Source organism: Anser anser, assembly GCF_964211835.1.
Source record: "Anser anser genome assembly, chromosome: 11".
NCBI lineage: Eukaryota > Metazoa > Chordata > Aves > Anseriformes > Anatidae > Anser > Anser anser.
The window spans coordinates 20,321,470-20,337,297 of NC_139732.1; the positions used below are offsets into that span (position 1 = coordinate 20,321,470).

At 38.7% G+C, this 15,828-nt stretch overlaps 2 protein-coding genes across 20 annotated transcripts in view; one reads left to right on the top strand and one right to left on the bottom strand.

Annotated features, from left to right (window-relative positions):
* The window catches only part of CDH13 (cadherin 13), a 493,014-nt gene extending 483,914 nt beyond the window's left edge, over window positions 1-9,100 (top strand). For all 8 annotated transcript variants that reach the window (XR_014588949.1, XR_014588950.1, XR_014588951.1 and 5 more), the window contains one exon: window positions 3,430-9,100. Coding sequence is in view for 5 of the 8 variants with exons in the window: in XM_083851524.1 (XP_083707650.1) it covers window positions 3,430-3,437 (8 nt within the window). In the remaining 3 variants the exon portion in view is untranslated. The remainder of the gene's footprint in view (window positions 1-3,429) is intronic.
* LOC310905355 (uncharacterized protein) overlaps window positions 1-15,828 on the bottom strand; it is a 177,283-nt gene that overhangs the window by 26,090 nt on the left and 135,365 nt on the right. For 9 of the 12 annotated variants that reach the window (XR_014588956.1, XR_014588957.1, XR_014588958.1 and 6 more), the window contains 4 exons: window positions 13,527-13,670; window positions 12,664-12,794; window positions 10,959-11,083; window positions 3,430-6,537 (listed from right to left, as the gene is read on the bottom strand). The gene's annotated coding sequence lies outside the window, so the exon portion shown is untranslated. Of the gene's footprint in view, window positions 6,538-10,958; window positions 11,084-11,118; window positions 11,416-12,663; window positions 12,795-13,526; window positions 13,671-15,828 lie in introns of those variants that run through there. The other 3 variants (XR_014588964.1, XR_014588963.1, XR_014588967.1) reach the window with 3 other exon arrangements.

Genomic DNA, 15,828 nt, shown 5'->3' on the forward strand with positions numbered 1-15,828 from the left:
TTCTCCATTTTGTCTCACTTTTTAAGCTTGAATAAGAGGCAGGATGATAGTGTTGTCCAGAGCAATCAAAAGAACTGGAAGGGAGTGCTTTAGGGGAAAGATTTAAGAGCTCAGTTTTTAGCTGTGACGAGCTGTCTGCTAAACATTGAAAAGGTAGAGGTCAACATTGTAGTCTAAATGGAAAAACAGGAAGGAAGAGTAAGATCTCTGAACTGCCAGCCCTGAAGCAATCGCTAAACACGTATGAATGGTAGCACAAAGAAAGGGAAGAAATTGAAGTGGGGAAAACAAAATTTCCCCAGAAACCTGGAATATAAAGAATAAGACAAAGACATGCAGGAAAAGTGATTACAGACCTCGTAGGAAAATGAGAGGAAGATGTAGTCACAGGAGCTGAGGGAAGCATCAGATTTCCAGGCATGTGATTGAATGCGTCAAAGACAGCTGACAGGTCAGATATGATGAGGTTGATAAGTGATTTCAGTAGAAGGAAAGTCAGGGCAGGAACTTCAGTGCTTCAGGATGAAAGGGAGAAGGGAACTGGGGTGGTGTTTGGAGAGGCAAGTGGGGAAACAGGCAGGGAGAACCAAAAGCATGCTTATATTTGTGAGAAAAGCTAGACTTCAACTAGTACAGTAAAAAAACATATTCATGGTTAAAGCTGACCTAACTAGTTTTAATATATAGTTTACTCAGGAAAGGCAAGGTGTGTGATAAGGTAGTAACATTCATTGCATCTGTCAATATGATGTAAAATATACAAGCTTTTCTTCATGTCTGCACATAAATCAACATATATTGCCCTTTATTTACAAGCTGTTGGTGAAGCAGTCACTAGCTGCTTGAGTTTGTGTGATATTTATAAATTTTGTGCTGACAGATTCCTCTAAAGTTTCAGCCTATGGATTATACAGCAATTCAGTATAAGAGGTGCTGTTCATTCATCACATACAAGTGCGTGTCCCTAGCAAGGAGACCTCCAGGGATCTCCGAAAGATTCAGAGGAGCTCTGCTGATTCAAAAGCTAGTATTATTTACTTTGAGTCAGGCTTGAACAAATGCCCTTTAATGATAATAAACTTCATTGTGAGTTGGAAATATATTTTTCAGGTAGTCTGTGAAATCAGAGTCCCAAACTTTTGCTTTTCACTATCCCAGGAGATCAAGTTGTTTATGAGAATTTAGTCCCAGCCAGTCCTTAATCCAAACATATCCAAACTCTGGCAGTCATGCTTACAAAGTTCCTATATAGAAGCCTGGAGCCTAATTTTGTGGTCAGACCTTTTCTTTAAAATGCATGCTAAAAATCCCCATCCCAAGCAATTCCAGACTTTATCTTATTTGGAAATCTTGGTGGCACTTCTCACTTCAGTGAGCCCCATCCATCAGTTCCCTCTATGGATTCTCATACTTGTTTAATTTGCTTTACTGACCTTTGTTTAACAGAACTGAAGTCGTGCTGCAGGGAAAGGGCAGGCTGTGGCGTGCTATCCAGGTGTCTGTCTTGCTGTACAGCCCATCTGGACAGGCCCCTAGCTGGAGGAATTTAATATTGATGTCAGTTCAAATAATGCCAAAATAATAACAAGAAAAAAGCAGATAAAGTAAAAACAGCCTTATCGATAATTATATTAAACTTGAGTTGCCTTCAAGGAAAAGCAGATGATTAAAAACAAATAAAGAGCACAGACTAACATCTAATAATGACCATTATGTTACTGCTTCTTCTGCAGGTGTCTGTAATAGTGACAGAATTATATACTTCATCGTTTAAGGGTACGAATACATTAGACAAACATTTCCTGACTTTGTGTCAGTTTTCATGTGCATGCTTGATAGCAGCTGTGCGTTTTGACACCACAGTCAGCTTGGCCCAGGTTACAGAGCCCTGCGTCTCCATAAGGCCGTTGCTACGCTGTTGTGAGTTAACCACAGTGGGCAGCTCAGCACCACACAGCTGCTCACTCACTGCTGCCCCAGGGAGATACAGAAGAGACTGAGAAGGGTAAAAGCTAGAAAAATCATGGTTTGAGATGATGAAAGTTTAACAGGTAAAGCAAAAGCTGTGAGCACAAAGCAAAATAATTCATCCACTGCTTCCCATCGGCAGGCAGGTGTTCAGCCATTTCCAGGAAAGCAGGACTTAGCTCACATAATGGTTACCTGGGGAGGCAAAGGTCATAACACTGGATGTCCTTCCCCCTCCCTTCTTCCCCCCATCTTTCCACCAGCTTTTATTGAGGAACGTGATGGCATAGGGTATGGAATATCCCTGTGGTCGGTTGGGGTCAGCTGTGCTGGCTGTGTTCCTACCAACTTCTTGTGCACCCCAGAATACTAGCTGGCAGGGCAGCATGAGAAACAGAGAAGGCCTTCACACTGTGTAAACACTGTTCAGTAACTAAAACGTCACTTTGTTATCAACTCTCTTTTGATCACAAATCCAAAACATACCACCATAAAAGCCTCTAAGAAGAAAGCGAAGTCCATCCCAGCCAAAGCCAGTACAACCAGTAAACAAACACTGTAAGGTGAGAGATTGAATTCATTTGAGAGGGGCCAGACCAGCATCAGCCCACAGGCAAGTTCTAAACTGACCTCCAGATGACCTTAGCTATGTGTTCTGTTATTTTTTTGTTGTTGTTGTTAATTTGTTTTTTATTTAATGGTTGGACTTGATGATCTTAGAGGGCTTTTCCAACCTAAATGATTCTATGATTTTATTGCAAAGCCACATATTTGCAACTCAGTACTGTCCTGTTGATGCCAAGTGAAATTGGAGGAAAGCAACCCATTATCTACAACTGATAGATTAGCTCTTAATCTTTGTTTTTTCTAAGCTTGTTTACTACCTTTGTATTATCAGGGTTCCCATCTAAAATAGGAAAAATCATTCAAGTTGTGCTACCTTCACTTAAAATAAATAAATCAATCAAAAGGTTAGGCAACAAAGATAAGATTGGTATTTCTGTAGCAACTTTAATAAACTATGCCAGCTCTTTTAGTCCCTGGTATATTCACAAATTAGACTGTTATTCTTAAAAAATATATTGTTTGTTTGCTCTTTACTAGTCAGTGTGCACACGCAAGGGAGGCATACTGGCATTTTACTTGCACTTTTGCACCAACATAAATGAACGAGGTGTCAGATGGGAAGAATTAGGTCCTGACTCAAGATTTATGTTCAGGCCTCCACTCTACATCTTTCTGAATTGCACTGCAAAGGTCTCTGAATGCTCCAAGTGACATTTTGGGATTTCCTCCTGGAGATTTCTGTCTTCACAAATAATTGTTTCTAAACCTGGATAATTCATAGTGAATTACTGATAAATGTGCATATACTCAGTAAGTAATTGGGGGGGGGAGGGGGGAAGATAAAAGATACTGTGATCTGCATAGTAATAATCGCACCCATTTCCCATCATTTAGGTCTGTAAGAACTCCTGACATTTGAAGCTGTCCTACCGCGTTGCCATGGCAACAAGAAAAAAGGAAACGTCAGATCTGAAGACTGCAGTTTACAGTTACTGTTCTTCACTACTAGGCCTCAGATGCTCCAGATTCAGTTTAATTTGCAACCTCACAATCTGTCCGACTATATATTGGTGTTTGACAGCCTCTACCCTAACTTCCATTTATTAATGGACTCCTCTTGCAAGCCGCAAGGTTTATGTGACTTCACTGAATGTTAAAAGACCATGACATCTAAACTTGACCTTCGGGGAGCAGAAAACAGATTGACTCCATTTTTTTCTAACTGTTGACTTGTTGCTATTCAACTGTTCAGAAAATATTTTGTCTGTGGGTTAGTATTTGTATATGTATGCGTGTATGTATATATATATATATTTATATGGAGAGAAGAGTTATAGGACTGGTTTAGCTTTTATAAAATATTCATCTGGACTGTGCAAGTGACAAAGCAGAATAATACAGCCACAGATGAATTGTAACTATTCTGTATGGCTAAACCTACTGTATTTGCTGTTTATGGTGTGGCCAGAAGGAGAGAGCCTATTGCAAGCATATCACTAAAAGAGCCTCTTTGTTGACACCAAATGAAGCAGGCCCAAGGCTCTGCAGCAGCACTTCTTGTACCTCAGGTTCAGCAAACAGGAAATGCAAGTCCTCCTGCTCGTTTCTGATCTGGACTTCTTTCCTTATGCCCCAATTGGAATTTAAGATCCCCCAGGAGCACAGCTCTTTGCCTCCCCTTGCAGCGGGAGCAGTGCCAGGAGGTGAGACGAGCTCAGATTTGTGAGACAGTGGGGAGCAGTCAGCTGCGACTGGCTCTGTGTGGGTCGCTATTGACAGCAGTGGGACATGCTGGGCCTGATTTTTTAAAGGGGGTAAAGTCAGCTTCCTTTATGTTCCTGCAGATAATTATTTGCCGGGGCAATTTACAAAATTTAAGTCTTTTGTCAGTTCTGCAGACACAGTTAAGTCAGTAGATGTCTATATGAGAAGCTGATCAGAACAGCAAAAGCAAGGTATTTCTCAGAAGCACTGGTCTCTCTCTCAGCCTCTGTGCAGCTGTCATCACACATATAAGCGCAAGGAGGAAAACAGATACCCTATTATATAAATATATTCACATATATATAGTTTTGAATATATATATATATACATACATACACATGTACACACAGTTTCCAGTTAAGAGTAACAAGAGCATTTCTTTGTGTGCATAAACTTACCACACTTGTTTGCAGACATGGGAAAAAAGGGTGTTCGTTACATAGGAATATGAATCCTTTTATATTCTGTGAGCATGTAAGGCTGAAAAAAAAAAAAAAAGAAAAATACCTAACTGTATCAAGATGATCATCTTGTTAATAAATTGTAAATGATCCATCAAAGCTCACACCAAATTTTTATAAATTTAACACAAAAAGTATACTAGTGACAGACTGTGGCTTTTATTAGAGCTTGCCAGTAACTAGGGTAAGGTAAGTGTCTTAGAATATTTTAATAAACTTGCTTATTTAAAGTTTAAACAAGAAAGCTTCCTTATGCAATAGAACTTTGCAGCTGCATTCTTTAGTTAGCATTTTTACAGTACTTATAAGTCAGACTGTATGTCGTCTTTACTACAGTGAGATTATGAGCATATCTTCCACATCACATATATGTTTCAGTAGTAAAGCTTTTTGGAAACATTAAAAACTCCAAACATACATTTAGTTTTCCATAATGCTACACTAGATATTAAATGTGCGTTGGTGGTTAAAAATTGCTGTACAATAGCTTTTCTCTGACTTCCTGTATTGTACCAAATATGACAACCGATTTTTGTTTTGTTTTTATTCAAAAGGAGTAATAACAATGGCAACAGAGGAAAAATTAGTTTGTGAATTAGTTTGTGCCATGAGTTTCCCTATCATTGTAAATTTCTTGATAAGATACAAGCTGCCTTCAAACAAGAACCTGTTTTTCTCTTCCAGCTTAACTCCTGCAGTCCTGGCCAAGTGAAATCTCCCGCTGACCTTGTTTCTCTTGCAGCACGCTTTTGGTGTTTCACTTCCCACAGTGGTGCTTTGAGGTTAGTGGGAGCTTCTGTTGAGCAAGGACTTCAGGAGTGGGCTGTTATGCAGCTGCAGGCATTTAAAAAGGAAGTGCCTGATCTCAAACATTAACATGGGCATGCTTCTAGTTCTCTTTCTCTGCCCATGCCTTGTAGTAATCATGTGCTGCTGCTTTATCATCAGCAGTCATGTCTTATAAAAACAATAAAAATTTTAGGCAATGTTTTCAAAAGGAAAAAATCAACAAATGCCTAACATTACTGGATTTTCAGGATACATATTTAGTGATTTCATCCAAATGCACCCAAAGATGAACTGCACCCTCCACTTTGATCTACGAAACCTCTATCTTGAATAAAAGAAATGATAATATCCTACCCCCCAAAATACTCTTTTTCTACTTGCATTCTTCCTCTTTCTATCAAGCAAAACCCACCTCTGGAAAAGACACCCAATGCCATTAGTGTCATTTCTATCAAGTACTAGATAAAGCTACCCTTTTCTAATTTACACCAAGGTTCACGTAGCATTTGGTGGATCATTCCAAGGGCATCCAAAACCAGGAACAAAGAAAAAAATTTTACCTGGAACTGCACTAACAATGAATAGACTCTTTCTACTAATTTGTGCCCAAGGACAAGAAATCTTTCTTCTCAGATAGTACTGCAACCTTTTGACATGTAGAGAAGTCAGTACAATGGCTGAAACTCTGAATCAAGATGCATCAAAGGCTTTAATCACCATTATCACTTTATCACTCCAACCAAATTAAAGTTGCCCAGCCTTCACTGTGTATCTCTTTAGGCCTCAGACTGAGCTAATCACTGGACTACCTGAGCACTCAAAGAGAAGATGAAGCTGCCATGTTAATGTTTCTCCACCGTACCTGAGAACCAACACTGTTTAACAAGTGACTGTGTCACTTTCTGTGGTATTATACAAATGAGGAACCTCATGAGAATCTGAATTTTCTTACCTGAAAAGAAGCTCAAAAAATTCTATTCATTATTTCCTGAAACAAAGGAGAAATAATAATTTGTTAGTTTCTCACACTATCATGAAAAGCAGAGAGGTTGCAAAATTAGTTGTCTTTTTTTTTTTTTTCTCTTTTTAGTTAATTATATTTAACATGTGTTCAGCCAAGCTTGCTGTTTTTATAATACAGCGCTGATTTCTACCTAGCTATTTTGGTCACTACAATGTTTATTTCAGCCTATGTTTGCAGACATACAATGCTGTCTGGAGTCAGAAAGACAGTGAACTTGATTTTTTTTGTTTTGAAACATGCATAAAATGTCTTGTGCAAAAATCATTTCACTTTAGAAGAGTATCTGCTGTTAAAACACAAAGTGGGTATAACAATCAGCAAGAAGTGTTCATTAGCAAGGTAAAGGTCTAATTTGTGGTGTACTTGCTAATTGAACTCTGTCTGTACACCTCATGCGCATACTCACGATATGCTTACGTACATTTATTAATGTACATTTTGTTCGGTAACTGCAGGTCTGAAGATTAAAACAAAGGGAAACCAGCTGAAATTTCCTACTGGTTAGCAAGGAAAATTAGGTAAGAGTGGAACACTGGCTAATATACTTTCTGAGACCCATTCTCATTTCACTTACACTGGTGTAAATTAAAGAGCAACTCCATTACTAGGCTTGTTTGAGCTTCACTTAGTTGTATTTAGATTAAATTTTTCATTTAAACCTCTCTACTGTTTTTACTGGTCTGCTGTGAACAGTAAAGCACAGATGACTCACTTCCTTCACCAACCACTTTAACATGTCTCTAAGGAACCCAGCATAATTTGGTTTAACCTTTATTTGAAGTGGCTGTGGCCTGTAGTCAAGTAATTCGTCCTGGTCTCTCGTGTAGTCATTTAAGTTAGGGATCACTGTAATACAATCCTCATTTGTTAAATTGTGGGTTTACAATCAGTTCATAGGAACCTATGTTAAATGTTTTATCACTACAAAAGGAAAGATGTTATAGTAACAACTTTCACATCATTGGTCTTTCCTTTGCAAGACTTCTTGCTGAAACACTAAGAAAAATGCTGGGTTTTGTCTCAATAGTGCACTTAGCCATTTGAGACACAGCAGAATTTTGTACACAAATAATTTTACACCACTCATTATCTAAAAGCCAAGTTTCTTTCTGAATGGGTTTAATAATTACTCATATAATTAAAGTTTAAAAAAACAAACAAAAAATAAAAACACGATAAATCATATTAAACAGTCATGTCAGCTTGAGAACAGCAAGTCTAGGACAAAACTCTGATCCTATCTTTCCTTTGTTGCATCTCTAGAGACTCGGTTGTCTGAGAGATATGCTGGCCAATGGTGATAAAATGAGAAATAACTAAAATAATAATAACTTTCTATTAACTCTGTGATCTATAATATTTAGAGTTAACAAACAAAGTATTTCAGTAGTAATTATAACAGCTATTCTCTTTAAAGCAGATATAGCTGACTATTTAACTGTGCAAACCATATAACCCGTTGACTACGCTGTTTTCACATCAAGATATACTAGTTGGTTTATATTTGTCCAGATGAAATGGATACACTCATCCACTCTCGGTGGAAAGTTATTAGTTGCACAATTGCTATGTGTGTGTATATATGTAGATATATAGAGATATACACATACATATATAAATATATATATATACTATATGCAGATGGAGACTAATACAACATGGGGACTCGGAATAAGTAGTTTAATCCAATGATTCAAGGATGAGTTAAGAGATAGCTTGTGTTACGTATGCTAAACCACTCTGATTACAAAAAAACAACTCAACAACAAACTCCACACACTGAAATCCAGGCTTATTCCAACTCTCATGTTGTATTTATGCTACCCTTAGCTGTCCCCTCTTAATAAAATTTATATCATTTGAAGATATCTATAATTATTTACCAACTCTTTTTTTTTTTTTTCTTTTTCCTTGTCTACATATCAGCTGGTCATAAAAAGTGAAAAGGGAAGGGTTTAGAGCCAGAATTCTGCATTTCTCTGCTTTCAACAGGACAGATATTTAGGAAAGTTTCATTAACCCTTTGACCATTACACTCCTCCTCTGCATCAATATGTGGCTGTATTTGATCATTTGGGGGTAGTAATTAATGTAAAGACAGACTATGTGTATGTACATGCATACACACACCGCCTGGGACTGTAGAACAAGAGCATGTCTGGTGAACTGATGGTGAATTCAGTACAAACAAGCTGTGTTGTTACTGCCATTTCAGACAGAAACCTCCTGTAAAAACATATTTGCCCCATAACAATCTCTCTCTCTCTCTCTCTCTGTTATCACCAAGATGTTTTTTTACGAGTTCCTTTCTTTTTTTTAATGCTCAAGCAAGGAGAAAAATATTTTGTTTGATTTAAAAACAATAATAATTCAGCTACATTTCCAGTTAATTGTTCCTTTGGGCCCTAGTTGCTGAATTGCTTGCTGTTTCTGAGGTGTAAATAAACGTTTTGATTTCTGACGTGGTTGCAAAGAAACTTGTAATTTATTTGTGAAATGCTCAAATAAAGGATGTATGGGCTTTTACCTTTTGTCTGGGCGTAGACCTTCCTGATGCAGTACAGCAGGAATGGAGGACTACAAAACGACCCTGTGACTGTCAAAGCAGTGGAGTAGCCTGAGCTCAGTACAAGCTCCTACATTGCTCTAAGCAAGAGAGATGAATTGCGGCCTTCATCATCATCATGCCATGTTTATAGACTGAAAATCTGGAGGTCACAGATGTAATTAAAGTTTGACCATACAAGAAAGCAGTAGTAGATTATTCAGCATCTATTCAGGTAACAGTAATGCTTTGCTATCTGAAGCCACACTTTCATTACAAGAGTCGCATTGAGTGAAATCCAGGTCAGATGTCCCTAGGCTGAATTGTGTGCGGAAGCTTTAATGGATTTTTGTTGCACCTCCTTTCTGCTTCACCTGGTCACCTTCCCCACCTACTACCATCATTTCAGCTTATGTAGAAGAGATATCCAGAAAAGTGCACATAGTAACACTGAAACAGGCTGAACAAATGTCAGTTGGCAAGCACCACACTGGCAAGCTACAGGAAGGACTGCATTGCTGTCGTTCAGTAGTACTCACTGCTGTCATGGCTGATGACATGATGGCTTTTAACAGTGAGTGCTGCCATAGTCCATAGTCATGTCTGATATGCTCCCTCCCCCTGCTTAAGTGCCGTGGAAGTATCACCATGCAGATATGAATGCAGATGTAGTCTACTTGTTGCCCTGACTCATAAAGTCTTAGTCCAAAATTTAGAGCCCTTATGTCCTTCAAGCCTGCGCTGCTCTAGGACAGGTTGTCCCCAGAAGTTTGCACTGCTCTAATGTCCTGTGCCAGGAACTTCAGGCTTTATTGACAAGGTTTATCCCTTTAACATGCATTCCTAGTAGCAGGACTCAAGGTTTATAAGATGCTATTTTCTTTTTTGTCCAAGCTCTCATAATCTGTAATTATGAGAGGTAAGGAAGCAGGGTGCTTTGTGTGCTTTTTCCTGTGCTGCCAGCTGCTCCCAGTCATTGCAAAAGGTTCCAGCAGGTGACGTAATACATAGTAGACAGAACCAAGGCCAGAATAAAGAACAGAAAGCTAGGCAGAATTAAAATATTGCAGGGAATTTGCATCATAGCACAGTATTGCCTTTTTGCCAGGAAATTCTTTTTCCAGCACATAGCCTGAGATTGTTGGATTTCTGAAATTCCTGTGAGTTGATTTTTTTTTTTTTTTTTATGGTTTTCTAGAAAGTTACCTAAAGTGACAAAGAAGCATAAAGATAGAATATCCCTGGAAAAGGTTTTTACTACATGTGAGAATAGAGGACACTGGGGAGGAAGGACAGCACTAGAAGGAAACATTTGAGCACAAGCCACAGCAGTTTGCTTTCCCTGAGATCCACCTCCACAGGCCTCTGCTTTGTATCTTTGCCTATTGCCTAAGGTTTATCAGGCTTTGAATCTAAAGGGGGCTTTTTATGTGGTCCGTAATAAGTAGAGGATGAAACAGTGTATATGACACTTGCGGTGTAATTGAGCAAAAGGTCATTACCTGAAAGCCACAGCAAAAGAGTGTCACCTCCTTTGGTGTCAGTTGAGATCATTGTCCTAAACTAATGCTATGCCTTGTATCTTAAAAGGGTCATTTGAAACACTATAAAGTTAAATCATAAGCAAGGAAATGGTAACAGAGAGAGAAAATGCTGAAGGTTTTTAGTCAGGTAGAAGTTTTCCATTGCCCTTTTGACCTTATGCCTCATCTAACAGCACACGTTCTGGATTGCAGTCTTACTGTTACTTGCTAACTTTGCACAGTTCAATCCAGTTACATTTTTCTCCTGCAATAGTAAATCAGAACAGCCCCTTCTGACTTCAGTACAACCTTCTTACCTGCAGAAACAAAGCAAGGGTCATTGCTCCTGCTGTTAAACTACCGGGATGCTCTTCCTCAACTGCCACGCCTCTGGCCGGACTCTACTCAGCCACCTCCCAGTGCTTGATGACCTTCGCTGCTCCTGCAGTTACAACAGCACGTAAGTTACTGTAGTCCAGTACATTTCAACATTATTTTATATTTTATAACTCGTGACTCATTTTCTAATTTAATGTTTTAATTGTGGGATACTCACTATCATCGCTGTAGCTGGATGTACATTTTTTATGACTTACTGTCCAAATAAGAAAAGTGAAAGTATTTACAGTGCTTGTTTACTGCAGGCATGGTGAAAACTCAGAATGAAAAACTGTATCTGGACTCTTACATTTAAATTGTTTGCAAAGTGTTCTTCAGTACAGTTACAATACTGGAATAATTGACCTGGGACCAGGATGCTCATAAGCAGCTTCTCTTGGGGTATACATATGAAAAACAAAACAAACAGACAAACACCTTTCACTGTATTGTCTTTCCAAACTGAAGACATACTTTAACAGAAGGATAATGAACCATAAGTAGACAATTCTTACAGACTCGATTAAATCTTCATGTCGCTAACAGGTTTCTAAAATTTTAACTTTTACAAATACAGCCATTGTTGTTTACACTGGTTATCTTGCTTCATGCCAGGAGCCACCAGGGAACAAATTTTATATGGGGCTAATTTTGCCATTCTAGTTATCTTGCCAACTCTACACTTGCTGTAATTGATCTGCTAGGGACAGTGGCAAGATAATAAGTCTAGCCTGCATTTGGAAATGACAGCAAATCAAACAGTGCTTCTTTGTACACAAATAAATAAATAAAACATAACATCATCTGTGTCTCATTCTTTGTGCTATTTGATCAGCTGCAGTAAACACCTTCCAAGTAGCCATAAAACAGGGATTATAACCTGCCTTGGGGTTACAGCATGTATTATTGACTTGGCTGGTACCAAGGGAGTTAGCTTTTGGTGGGATTTGAACCACCTAGTTCACTGGCAGTGCTAAAAAGCTAGAACACTGAGAGCTGAAACACCCCAATAGTTAAAATAATTATGTAATTGTAAACTTTTTTTTTTTTTTTTTTTTTTTTTTAAAGTCCTCTGAAGCTAATATATACTGAAATGTTCCCTATATCTCCAAGGTAACTTAACTGTCATCATCCTTCATATCGAACAAAACCAGCAAAACCTCTAGAGAGCAGGTGCCCCAGTTAACAGATATTCAACCTTTCATACACTGAATTGCCAAAAACAAAAAGAACAAGATCAGAATACTTATTTCATAATGGGATGATAGCGAATGTGACAGAGTCCAACAATAAAAAAAAGTAGAAATGATATATTGTAGTAACTACAATAAATCTTGTTCCTTTAGACAGTTAAGTCTAGAGGAAAGATTTAGACTTGCTGGTGCACATGTTCAAGCTGTGGCTATTGGCTCCATGATGTAAGAACTAGACCGGTGCTAGAAAGCTTAGCCATGGTACCTGGCAAGTTTTGCCATTGTTACTATTGGTAAAAAAAAATGCATTAATCCAGTTGAAAATGTGTCACTTTTGGATCCTGCACAGAGAAATTGAAACAATAACACCTCTAGAGAGCAATCCTTTCTTTGAGCTGACTAAAAAACCCTGCACACTCAGCCCTGCCAAGGGCTCAGTGCAGCTGCTCACCATTGTGCTGGCAGAGGTGATGGTGGGATTTTGACCTGTGTGTACCCATCAAGCTGCATTCTCTTCTGTTTTTACTTCCACAAGACCACAAAGCATCCTCTTCTCACTCTGTTTTGGTGGTAGGGACAGAACTGCAATGTAAAGGTAGAAACACAGAAATAGTCAGAGGGCACAGTTCAAAACCATGCTGGTGGCAGAGCCAACTGGAGACTCAGCCTCCTGGCAAGTGCAGCCACCTCAGCACAGTGACCAAATAGCCAAGATGCAGAGGCACCTTGTGCCAGTACCTTACACAGGCACTGGCTTGAGAGCTGAACCCTGCCTGGGGCAGGGACTACAGCCTCGGCCACTCAGGCACAGGGCTGGGAAGGTCGGGTAGCCCCACGGCCACGTGGCAGCTGAGCAGTTGTCAGACTCTGCCCAGGACACCTGCCAGACATTAAACCTGTTATTAATCCTGACGGGCATGTCTGGGCCCACATATCACTGGGCTGCCAGTCAGCGTTTGTACAAGACAAACAGACCCTCAGCGTATGAAACAACAATGTTGCTGGAGGGTTTTTTTGTTTTATTCCCACCCCCCACCTCTTTCTCACTCTCTGAAGACAGTTCTCTCATCTGGGTCCTGTGCCTTTGACATCCAGTCATCACCCTCGTACTGATGCTCTTTCTTGGCACCTTATTAAAGACCTATCAGGGCTTACTCTTTTTTAACTCTTTTATCAGTTCCATAATAACCCTACTTTTAATTGCAGGTGTCTTCATCATTTACACAACTTGTGGGCTGCAGTGCTTTCTTGCACTCTCAATTTCTGTTCCTTGGCACTGTGTACTTTGTTCTTCAGCAAACGAGCGCTGAGTACCTGAAGCTAATGAAAATGTGTGCTGTACACAGCTCTGTCTTCCAGGGTTGAGTGGATACAATCCAAGACATACTTTCTTCACGGAACAATCTTAAATAAGAATTATCTTGCTGCAGCTCGTCCTTCTCTGTTGCCCTGCTTAGACTGAAGAAGAGAGAGGAAGGCAGTAGGTACATTTAAATGCCAATGTTTAGCAAAGGTGTAGCTCACTGATAACAAAGGTAGATGCATAAATGTAATAATTGTAATGTCCAAATCAAGCTATTAATAATGCGTGTCTATATATATACAAATATAAAAGTTAAAGCGATGTATTTCATTACCCTCTCCCACAAAAGAATAAGCTATTTTTTTTTAATTTGTTATTAAACAGTGAGTACTCATTAAAAGCTCAGTTCACTGGGAAAAAAAAATAGTACAATGCAATTAAACTGTACTACAGACTAATTAATATGGGAATTAGTGTGATTCAAATATCTTTAAAGGGATGGAAGTGGGGACTGTAGGCAGCATGGACTTGTACTAGTCATCTTCTTTAGCCCAGAAGATGGATTTTCTGCTACGTTTAGGTTTTGCTGAGGGCTCTATTGTTTTTGTTGTTGTTGTTTTGTTTATAGTTTCAAAGGAAATCTGGAAAAAAAAAATCTAATATGAATCTTCACAAAATCTGGAAAAAAAATCTTAAAAAACGATGGAACTAGATTTAGATATTACTTATCCCCATAACGCATTCAGCTCTCACTTTTCCTGAGGAGACCCACTCTCGGCATCTCTCCTTTACACAAATACATTTGAAACAACCTAGGACTAGAAAGTATAAGATTCTCAGCATAGTTAGCTTCTCAGTCATGTAGCATCTTTTCCCTAGGGTAGATCCCTGTTAGTTTGTTCTTTCCAAAGGCTGCTGATTCAAGAACAATTCTTACGAGCTGTCCAATTTCTTGTGAGTCAGAAGACATTTACCAGTTATAGAACAGACTTTTATGAAATGTATCTGGCTGCCTTTCTTGTAATTGAGATGAAAGAAGTATGCCGATTCTCTAAGGAAATGCCATTCAAGGAGCCTGCTAACATTTTATTTTATTTTATTTTAACTTAATCCAGAAGTTAACCTATTTAGAAGTAGAATGTCACATGAGTCAACACTGAAAACTTGCCACTCACTTTTGATAACAACAGCATCACAAAAACAGTTAAAAGCAGAGGGTCCTGCTCCAGAGGCGTGCTAAAAAATGTTGTTTATACCAAAATCAAGGATGAGCTTTGGATTAAAAGGCAAACTAAAGTTTGATGATGATGATGGTGACCCCAAGCTATTTGCCTAGAAATCTGGGTCGTGTTATTTATCTTGATGGACCTTCGTAAGTCTGACTACTCTGATTCCTGTCTTTTGGAGGTCGGTCAGTCATTATATCACATGACTTTACTGTCTGAAGCAGAAGAAAAGCATAAGTCGAAGACTTTTTTAAGATCCGATATTTCAATGACCTGAGATCTTGGAAATCCAATTGGCTGACATTCTATTGCTTTATATCCTATATGTCATTTATACAACTACTGCATTTACACCAAAACATAAGACCATAAATCAGATCGCCTTTGATTCTCTAGTATTTTCCTCCCAGTTTGTAGAGCTGTAAATTACTCTGCAGGATGACAAACACTGATCTGACTGTTAGATCATTGTGTTATATAGCTGTGTTATGAGGCAAAACCCATTCACAGATACTCATTCATTTGAGAGAGATGTCACTGGCCTAACACAATGAGCTTCTTTCAAGCCCTCCCTTCCATTTCACTCTGTTATTTCTCTGTTAATAAATAAATAAAATCCCCATTGGTTTATGGCTATAGGAGATGAAAGAACTCTTTTTTTTAATGTCAACATTGTGTAGTGCCGATGATGTCTGGCAACAGTCAAACCTGGCTCCAGCTTCTGTTCTGTTTTCCTTATTAGCATTTTGCTTGGCTGTCCCTGCCAAAGTCTCCTGGACATTTCTGAACTCTGTGAATTGTTGCAAACATTGCAATGTCCAAGTGTGAAATGAACTGCATGGAAACTCCTGGGATCCTGTTAACAGTGTATCAACAATAACCTCAAGTTCACAGGAAACAACAAGCACCTGTTCAAGGGGGAACATGTTCTTAAATTGACATTCAATTATCACTGCATATTTTAGCATTGTTTTTGCACCTTATCTAAGAGTTACCATGAGCCTTGAAAGCCTGTTTACTAATTTAAAATCAGTCTTCAGAAACCAAGACAAAAAAGACAATAATAAGAATTGGAGTATACCAAAAG